Raw genomic sequence first — 10,851 nt, 5'->3', positions numbered from 1 at the left:
CTTTAACTTCGAACTAAATTTTAGGTCTTTGCAACAAACCCGTGATTTTCAAAGGCCCTATACATATCCTCACAGTTTCCTTAGGGAATTATTATTATTATTATTGTTATAGGAAAGCATTTCTACGAATCGCACAGAAGCACTCATTTAAAGCCCAAAAATTATCTCGCCCCTTTTATTTATCCTCTAGTAATAAACTGGTTCTCTTACTTGTTCTTTATACATTGGTTTATGTTAGCGCGCTTCACAAGCAAAAAAACATTCTTTAATCATATAAATCAATCAGTATCACATTTCCCGTAGTGATTACATAATTTACCTTATTCATTATTCCGGACAGAAATAAAAAAAATGAACAGAAATTTTGTTGTTTAGCAACAGTAATGAATGTTGATTCTAATGTAGGATCTCTTCCTCATTCTTAACAAAATGCGAAGGGTCTTCGAAATCGCACAGCGGTGCTTAGAGGTTTTTTTTTTGCTAATTACATTAAAGGCAGATGTAATGCAAGCGCCGGACGTTTCTAATAGCTATTCGATATGTAACGTCACTTGTTATTATTAATAAGCTACCAATAGAAAGCTCTAAAACAAGATTCTCCATTCAGATTGGCCTTAAGAGAACGAAAGGTTAGAAACAATTTCAATAGAAACCGTTGTTTGAAACATAATTCGAAGACGTCTAACGCGGTAATTAGCACACTTCAATCCAGAACCACGGTTTTTCCCTCTTTTGGGGGCTATTGCGAGGATTTTACTTCTGAAAGACATTAATTTTAAGAGAACAAATAATCGTTCACCCCTCCTGTAAACCGTACTGTGGTAAATCCCTCTACTGTGCTCATACTAACAGCAAGCGATATTATCTGAGAGTTACAAAAATGTCATGCCTACAATGGCGGCGTAAATTATCTCGACTTATCTTCGCCGATTGTAAATATACATAACTGAGTTGAAGGCAAAGATGCGTTTCTTGCGTACGCTTCATTCGCTTCTAAAAATCACGTTTTATTACAAGCGTACGTGTTGAAGCGGTCGGTATTTTCCGATTTAACCCTGATCATTCATTGAACCCAAAAGCCGATCGAAAGATAACTATGGGATGATAATATTTTGATTCAAAAAGAACAAGGTTACTTTTCTTAGCTTATTTTTATTGGTGACAAATTATCAAAAATGAATTCGTTATACAATTAGGCCTGGGAAAATCTGCTTAATTTTAAGATCACGTTTTCCTGTATGGCGAGGATTGATCGCTTGGTGCGATAATTCCTCAAGTTGCTGTGGAGACACTGGAAAGCACAATTATAAACAACAAAGCAACACAGGAAAAAACATTAAATAAACAAAATACTGGCGAATAGATTAAAAATATAATTTACTTAAAGAAATCAACCAGAGACTGCAATCTGGCACGAGAAAGACATCCTGTATAAGCATTTTTTTCAAAATACAGAAGATTAGTGATATAATCAAACTCGTTAACGTTGAAAAGAGATGATGAAACGTATAATATATATTGACGCTAACTACAAATGTGTATTGGCATGAGATCGACAAACTGCCAAAAAGGAAACAACTTGGTTTTATCGCTAAAACGCACGCAAAAAACACGGCTTTACAGTGATATAGCTTGTAAGCCAACAGCTCATATATAATTACATTTCTATTTTGATCTTATTGGCAATGAGGATTGAAGCCCTGCCTCGCATAGCAACGCTTGGATGTTTCGCCGTCCTTGTAACTTTTTCTTTTATTATTACAATGATTGTTACTTCCTCAATCCGAGCACTCGTTGTGTAAGTATTGGGACTCTGTAGCAGTATGATTAATTGTTAATTTGCAATAGGTTTGAAATGCCAGCTACGCATTAAATGAAGCCTAATATCTCAGAATAGTGCACCTGATATGTGGCATTTCTGACTCTGTGCTAGCAGCAGACGTTTTTCGTTAACTCAGATCGGCTATATCCGCTTGAATCCGGGTTCGGACCCGCGATCCGTGAGCTCCCGTACCAGCCTGCCGTATCTGTGCTAAGTGAGTCTATACATTGCACATTTATCCTGCTTCTAATCTGTATATCTGTACGGTTTTACATATAGTTAGATACTATATACAATCCAAGCGGAGTTATCCTGGTTTCATGGCCTGGTAATCCTAGTCATTCCCTCGAAACATTGTTCACTATTAATTGAAGAACCACATTGTGTGAAGAGTGAAGAGGTCGAAAATTAGCGGTTAGTAGTTAGCGGCCGACGCTAGACAGATATTGCTTTACTGGACGTAATCGTGCGTAAATAGCATCACTAAAACTTCGCTAAAAGGTCCGCGTTGCAGCTCCAAAAATCTATATACATTCGTGTGGCTTTTTCGATTGCAAATTTATCCTATGCACCATGTAAACAATATGGAAAAGCTAACATTTCTGTTAGTAAATGCAGCCTTCTTACAACAGGCACAACTCGAACTTACAGCCAGATAGAAGTTCTGCTTCAAGCTGAGAGATGTAATCCTTTTTCGTAGGTCTGTCCGTTGTACCAGTTACTAAAGGCGGACGAGGTGGCCTATTGTGATTACTATTTGAACTATGCACTGGTCCTTCTGCAGGAATGAGTGGTTTCCCCAAGAAATTTTTGTTCCCATCTCCCGATGCCTGTAGAGTAACCAATATCATCAAGTGAGATTTGCACCAGGTAAAAGTTCAAGCTGAAATAGCACAACTCTATTAGGTTGAAATGGTTTTAAGAGCGCGACTCGCTTGAAGGCCTGTAGATAATTATTTTTCTACATTAAACGATCTTAATGAAAGGTGAAATATTGAAGCGTACCGACTCATTTTGCTATTTATAAAACATTAGACCTATGCTATGATGTACTAAAACGATCCATAATACCATTTTTATAACTCAGTCGCTATGTTATCCATTACAAGCGAAACAACTTATTCACGACCCTGCGCAAAGGAGGTTACTACTGGTTAAGCCGTCAACTGTCGAAAGCAGGTAATACAACCTACCCTATCCTCACGGATAACTTGAGGCAAATCTACGACAACTTCCGGTTTCCAAAGTCCGCTAAACTGGAACTTTCTATCAGGTCTTGGTAGGTGCTGCAAGCCTGGAAACGCAACTAGCTGATCAAAAGGAATATCTTTCACCTGTGAATTTTCACCGTGCGGATGATGCGATACATTTGGTGGTATTTGATTCTTTGAAAATGGCACGGGTGCTGGAACCCCACGATAGCCTGGAAATTTATGCGAAACAAATCAATACCGAGGAAGAGGCTCTGGAATAAATTGAATAAAAAACCACACTATGATTCTAAGTTGTCAATTGGATTTAGGTGACGATAAAGTAAATGCAACAAAAAAAAAATGAAGCACTAGAAAAAGCACACACTTGTTTAAGTGAACAGCAAAGTTGCCGTTGAAACGAACTTCAAAATATAAAAATAAGAAGTATTGATTTAATAAACACTAATACTAGTAGATGAATATTAAATAGCTGAAAGTGAGCGCAGACGCTTATTGTTTACCAACAGGAAAAGTGCTCTACTTTGCGAAGTAGGGTACGTTAGTGGCACGCAAGTTGAAATGCCATTGATTTAGGAACATAGGAGAATACAGAACCGGAAGGACTCCGTTAGGCGAGTTACGGTAGAACTGAAGAAAACAGACAACAATGGCTCACTATTAATCCATTACTTACGGATTCATGTAGGCAGTGTATTTTTTTGCCTTGAATGAGGACACATTAACGCTGCCCTTGGTAACAAGCTGTGATTCAACATGAACAGCTTTAATAGGTGTTTTTGTTGCGTAGTTAAAAAACTGCTCTAATTATATAGGCTGTTGATATATAAAAACATGCCAGTATCGTATACTTAGGTGTAACCAATACGCTCAGATTATAATAAGCGCAACATATGATAACATACGATAGAACAATAGGTTTCTATAACCCTCTTTAAAGGTCAAGGCTTATATTCAATACAACATAAACTGTTATACAGTGGTTTCAGTTACAAATGCAAGTTAAGGTAACACAGATAAGTTTATTAGATTTATCAAGACCTTATTGAATTGAACTACACGGCTGGTTTTAAGTAGTGTATGACTTTTAATAATATAAAAAATGATAACAATAATAATATCAGCCTATGTTTGCTTGTTGCTGGACCCAAATCGACTCCACAGAGGGGTCAAATTAATTGACTTTTTTTTCTGGGTCAGAAAAGCGTCACCTTGGGAAGAACTTTGCTTCAGGTGGAGCCCGTTATATAAACACGTTCCTAAAAGCTTCCTTTTCCTCATAAAACGTACTGTTAATTTGGAGAAATTGGCAATTTTTGGTGATTTGCTCAATACCCGTCCAGAATTTGTGAAAGGTTTATATTGGAAAACTGTTTGTTGTGTTCATGTTCCACAAAATGGGCGCAACATGCAATATGGCGCAAAAAAATCCAATTTCCAGTAGAATGGTCGATCATTACTGGAGCAGGGTATAATTGTATCAACCTAACGGGGTCACTGAGCCCAAACGACTCGATCGAAAAAATAGGGTCACTCCAACCGGCAGCTGGAATGGGATAGCAGTTCTAATATAACAGAGCTTGAGGAGATCTGGACGTCGGACGTCTATAATAAACTAGGTTCGGAATAGAGCAAGAATTAAGGTTGGAGGTTAAGTAAAATATTAATTAAATATTAAAATAGGCTTATGAAATAGCTGCAGCAGTATAACGGACTCTTAAAACGTTATATTAAGACAGTGGGAAGTGTGGAGCAGGGTAACTGCAACAGGACATATACAACTACTATACTGACTGAATCAGAGAAAATAAGGCTACTATAACAGAACAGCTGCCACGAAATAACGGGTCAGTGCTACAGAATATCAAATGAGTTGCAACGGGATGATTTTATAGATATAAGTCTGTAGTCTAATTGTAATTTATTTTTCCCAAATATAATTTTCGTTTTGGTGGTGATGTCTGTCCGAATATGGGATCCGTTTCTAAGGTCGCATTTTTGGATTTTTTTTAATATTTATTTAAAGAAACGTTATGCGAATTATATTTTAATGAGATTTTCTATGTATTTTTGCATCGGCATGGAAGTCAAATATTTACGTTAAAGTTTAAGTCAAAGTTACGTCAATGAAGATATATCTAGGCATCAATAGAGCCTTTGGCCTAGCTGAAGGAAGTACCCAGAACGTCAGCTTTCACGTCTAAAATGCCGTTTGAATAACAAACACCTAGCATAGTTTTTTTTTTTTTTATGTAAAGGAAGGGTAACTTTTGCTACCATCTCGAGCACATCTCTTTTGGTACATCTCGAGAAGTTGAGTAAAAATGCTAAACGTGCCTTAATATCTAAAATCGATATTTCGGCGTAAAAACTGGAAAAACCGGACATTTGTTTTTTTTTTTGAGCTAATTACTAACATATGCCAATTGACAAATTGAAGCACCGTCAACATTTAGGAAATACAATTTTTTACATGTCCTCTATGTAAGGTACCAGTTTCCTAACAGTTTTTCTTCAAAAAAATTAACAGATCCTGACGAACTGATTAGTCATACAATGCATCTTCCTACTATTGAAGTAGACATTTCGGCGTGAGCAGGATCAAGAACTAAATGTCGTCAGTCTTTCGTACTGCGACGAACATTTGTTACATGAACCTCTATAAAAAAGATTATCTCATAATATCAGTCGAAAGTTTTCGATGAACCAAATATGACTTATGTTCCTCTACGTAAAGTTCAACTCTCAAAAAAAACGTTGTTTGAAGGGTTAGAACATGAAAGGGTGTTGTTTATAGGAAGCATCTTTTATTATCTTTCTACGGACTATGTAATAACGCTATACATGCTTTTATACCTAAAATAAATATTTGGCTATAAGAACGGTTAAAAATTCTATCATTGCATAGGTTTGCCTGTGTAACTTTAGGACGAAAATGCGTTCCAAGGTTGTTCCAAGTGGCTTTTTGAGTAAATTTCCGATAAATATCAATTGAAAATTAAGACTTAGACTAAATTCAACGAGCATCGAATCCATCCATAAAAAATATATAATGTAAGCTTATGTAATAGCTAGGCGTAACCGCTTAAATGAGCAGGGTAACTACGGCGAAGTACGTATACTATAGTTGATATTAGGTTGGATATAAGTTAGTTAAATCGCTGATGAAGGTGGGTCAAAGCCTACAGGCCAGTCTAGTCAGTGACCAATCTTTCAAGTTAAGCTTAAATTTTGAACTGAGATATTTTATGCGAAAGGCCTTACTTAGATTATTAGAGAAACAAACGTTTTTACAACAATGTTACTATAATATAACTGGATATACCGCTGTACAAATAACGTCGTAGGGTCCCACGGGAAATGTTTACATTATTTACGTTTAGATTCACCACCTAATCCCTTTCGGGATCCAACATTATAACAACAAATGACACACCATAGTGGATTCTCAATCACGCCACAACCTACACTAACCTTTGGGATAACCTCGAGTTACTGGTTTCAAGGGCTAAGTCAGGCCACGCCGTCGGGGAAATTTATTCTAAGGATAGAAACGCCCAGGCGTATGCCACCCCTTAAAGTATTAAAAACGAACTGTCGCCATTTTTGTATTTCTTTAGCTGAACAGCCTTGTCTGAATAGCATCTAAAATTATTCTGAGAAATCTTCCAAATCAGGCTACTCGGTTCCAGCCTTTATTGCTTGATCTGAATCGTACCGATAACAAGACCACCATATGTTTTACTATTCGAAAGACGGTTTCCTTCTGATCATGACTAAAACATCCGTGCAAAAAAAAATAGGTCACAATTGCAAAGATTTACAAAGGGACACCTGATTGTTTAAGGGCGGATATAAGATTATACCACCCCATATTGCTCAAGTCCCTCTAACCACATTTATTTTATGACAAATGTAATTGAACAATCAAATGCCAGAAGATATATATAAGATGTAATAACAATAATTCAAAACATCCTGAATTTGAAGTAAAGACCGGCCTCATGTAAATAAAAATATCCTCATTGTTACAAATGTTGTTGATTGTTGTATTTAAGCCCTCGTATAGCTTTAGCTAATGTTCACTTGACACTTTGCTTCCATCTTATTCAAAGGGGTTTGTTCTACATGTACATATGGTGAAAGAGTTATCCACGATGAAAGCGGCGGTCCTTAGGCCATCTTTAAACATATTTACAAATCTCTGCTCACATTTGTTTTTAAATTGTGGCGTCAATACCGGGTGATGAATAGAGATGAAAGCACAATAATAATCTGTAATCATCTGTATAGCCGTACAAGGGCAGATCCGGTACACCCATCGGACTATGAAATTAACGCGCTAGCGATCTTATATAGCATCTTCGTCGTGACACGACGTCATAGATCGAAAAAACGGGCTCAACATTAATTAATTCGGTAATATTGTACCGAGTTGTTAATGTATAGGGGATGCACAGTTAACGATACATTCGAAAATGGCTAATTATCTTCAAGCAGGCGAAGTTTAAAGCTTTATATAGTGTCGTACCTTCTCCACTTAGTAACAGTATGAACTGGAGTATAAAAACGCTTTTACGAACAAATGGGCTTAAAATGGCCCAAGTGTGTTTTTGAAGAGGTTGTTAAGATAACAGCAATGATCCTCATCTCCTGATACAAGAGCAACGGTAATCGACGCCACTTACGGAAGAACTACTAAAATCTACTTCGATTTTTCATCATATTTTCGCCGGCTGAAAAGTTCGGCAGAAAGCATTGCGTGTCTTGAGGCCAGTCTGGACCTACAAAGTGACGCTTAAGGTAGACTCGTAGTCCCGATTATTCAACAGTAGAAACGCCATAGAAGACCGATCATCGTTAGCAGTACACTACTATTCGTCCGTACTAACGAAGAAACGAACTCCATTAAAGCAAACATAGAAGCTTGATTGCTTAAGAGCTATGTTTGATATAATTTGAAATATATCTGCATTTACATAGTACATCTTATAATGGGTAGCACAAAAACTTAACCTATAACGATTTCTGTTTTGAGAATAGAGGCGATATCAGGTTCTTCATAGCTAAGACAACAGAATTCCCACAAATCGGTATAGGCGTAACTTACTTACCTCCTGACGTGATAAGAAGAACCTTCTGTCCACGGTAACCGCCTCTACGATAGCCGCCGCCTCGTGGAAATGCCGAGTTAGAAGGAATTAAACCCGTCCTACAACCAGCAAGAGAGGCTAAATCATTCTGATTATTTGTGCTCAGTGGATTCGGGCCGTCTTGAAACAGGAGTACGCTGTCTCGGGTAGTACCTCGAGAACGTCCTCTGACTCCTCCCTCCTCAACTGTCGAAACGTCGCGACTCTTGCTGCTCTTGCCTGTTGAATCTCTAATCCCATCTAGAACAAAATGCATGATTTCTATATTTGGTTTAGCTAAACTGCGCTGAACCCCAGATTCACTCACTGGCTTTGGTTGCAGCGAAGCTTGATTAGGACAAAGCATGCATGAAAACACGAGCACTAAGATACTCCCCTTAACTGACATTGTACTTAGGTTTCTACCGTTTCCCTTTCGCGCTCTAAGAATTAGAGATGACATTTTTGTCCTAGGGGGTACGTCGGAAAATTCACAAATTCAGTTCGAGGGGTAATTGGTCACGTGGGATAACAAAGTGCTAGTAACTTTAACGATTACTAGCAGGTCCCTTAACAGCAACGGGATTCACATTATTCCTCGCACCTGTCAAACATCCAAATGCGGAATGACAGCAACAGAAAATTCTACGCGTTACACTGTTCACTCACGAAATACCATTGTACTTAATTTCGCACCGCATTCACTGGTTCTCGTTTTGCGGAGCGGTCACAAAGCACTGAAATGGACAATGGTGGTATTCACAATTGATATTAAACTATCGTAAATTATGTACAAGCTACGTGTGCATGTAGTTTGTGGTAAGCTAAACAGCAGATCGCGTCAATGGTTGGTGGAGTCGTTCGACGTCTCCGATGATTAGTTCGTTACTGCCTCATGCCGTTTGCCTTAAGGTTCTTTGTAGTTCGTGCAGTCGTGCGCTGTTTGTTACAGTTGCACGAACACGTGTGTATGTATATTTGTAAAAGACATCTATCGGCCACAACTTGCTACTTCGACTATCGCAGTATTGCTGCTGAAATTTAGCTGCATAGCCGCCTACATAAATACGCAGCTCACCTATGTAGACCATATATATGGAAATCATGGGTGGTCTTTACTGCTTCACGATGCGTTGGGTGAGATGCAGCCATGGTAATGATATCGGCAAAAAAAGCAGCGCGGTCTACTGCGCCGCATGGTGCGGAACGGCCCCGGGGCCAATCTGACCCTGGCAGATGGGGAATCACAGAGCGGCTGGCGCCCGCCACCCGCTGCCAGTGGGGCTCGTCCTTTCTGCCATAACATTTCTGTCATACTACTTCAGCTTGTACAACTTTAGTCGTGCCGTCGTCTGCCACTGGCAAAGAAGCAGGGGAGGCGAAGGGCGGCGGAAGAACTTTTCAAACGTGTTGCCCCTAACAGAATTAGCGACCAGATCAGCTCATGGAACGTTCCTTCTGTGTACAATGCTGCGAATGTTTTTGTAGCTAGAATATTTCACATGCGTAAATTGTAATATCACTATACGCCGTCGCCTTGTCTATGTGCGTCTCTGGGAAGGCGGGCTTCCGCATGCATCAGCCGCTATCGCCGGCTGCGTTACGATGAATCCTGTTTTCCACCACAGTTGAGTAAAATACCAACAAGTACTGTATTTCTCGCGTGTGTGCGTTTGTATTCTCTGGGTGAAGTTTATACGTGTGTATGATATCTGCGATCGCTGATATCGAAGATGGCCTAGTCATGAAGCGTTACAACTATATTCAAGCTGTATTAGGGCAAGCGGCAACCGTTGTAACGATGCGTCATCTGTAATGCTAGGGTAATTGGCCATTTTATTAGTTATTACTAGCATTGAAGACATCGCCGCTAGATTTGCGTCGATTCGTGCGCTTTTTATAGCTTCAGACAAGCAAGCTAAGGAATAAAAAAAAAACCCGGCAAAGCCTGAATAGTGATTGATCAAATCTGAATTATTATCTAGGGAAATTCCCTACCTGACCGTTGCCATTTAATCGTCACTTTGCTTCCGGCCATATATCGTTTCAATGACTGCTGTTGAGAAGATGCGTGCATCGAGTCGATTAGCAGAATTCTTTTTATCTGGTCCTTTTTAAGTCATAACCTTGTAATGTCGAGAATAATATGCATTATACGGTGAAACGATCGACTTGATCATGTAGACGTATGGAAATAAAAGAGGCTATCAACCCTAGACTTTTGACATTCGACGCGCCACAGGCGGAAACTTAATTAGTGCTTGGTATCGTGCCGTGCAAGCTCGAAAGTAACGTCATTTTTGCCTGACGGTAATCGTGAAACAAAATAGGCCTTGCGATGCCGTTAATAGGAGATGACAATTCGTCGATTCGTGAACTAACCTAAATTGAATCTGTAGGAAATTGATCTCAGGGCTAGCGTACCCTTTGGTCAAAGTAATGTGACACACACTAAAGGGATCTCGTATTCCTTACAACTAAAAAAATCTTCTAGATTTAATGATGTACAAATGACATGCAGAATTAGGGCGTAGGGTATGAATGTAGTTATCATGAAGGCATGTCACTTAGCTGAAAATAATACTATCTAAAAAGACGCATCGATGGCCTGGGTGCGAACCAGTGTCCCTTGGCTAGATCGTAACATCCGTGTTGCTTCATCAGCGCGGTCACAGGCTGCTCGTTA

General features: G+C 39.0%; 1 protein-coding gene across 1 annotated transcript; it reads right to left on the bottom strand.

Moving 5' to 3' along the window:
* Positions 1-1,142: 1,142 nt before the first annotated feature.
* Positions 1,143-9,405, bottom strand: LOC111242926 (uncharacterized). Its single transcript, XM_022787873.2, has 4 exons — positions 8,148-9,405; positions 3,016-3,245; positions 2,472-2,652; positions 1,143-1,291 (listed from the first exon to the last, which is right to left on the bottom strand). Exons 1-4 carry the CDS (start codon positions 8,626-8,628, stop codon positions 1,185-1,187), a joined length of 999 nt encoding a protein of 332 aa, XP_022643608.1. The 5' UTR covers positions 8,629-9,405; the 3' UTR covers positions 1,143-1,184.
* Between the last annotated feature and the right edge of the window lie 1,446 nt (positions 9,406-10,851).

Source organism: Varroa destructor, unplaced genomic scaffold (genome assembly GCF_002443255.2).
Source record: "Varroa destructor unplaced genomic scaffold, Vdes_3.0 BEIS01000001.1, whole genome shotgun sequence".
NCBI classification, from domain to species: domain Eukaryota; kingdom Metazoa; phylum Arthropoda; class Arachnida; order Mesostigmata; family Varroidae; genus Varroa; species Varroa destructor.
This window is presented reverse-complemented; position numbering and strand designations above follow the sequence as displayed.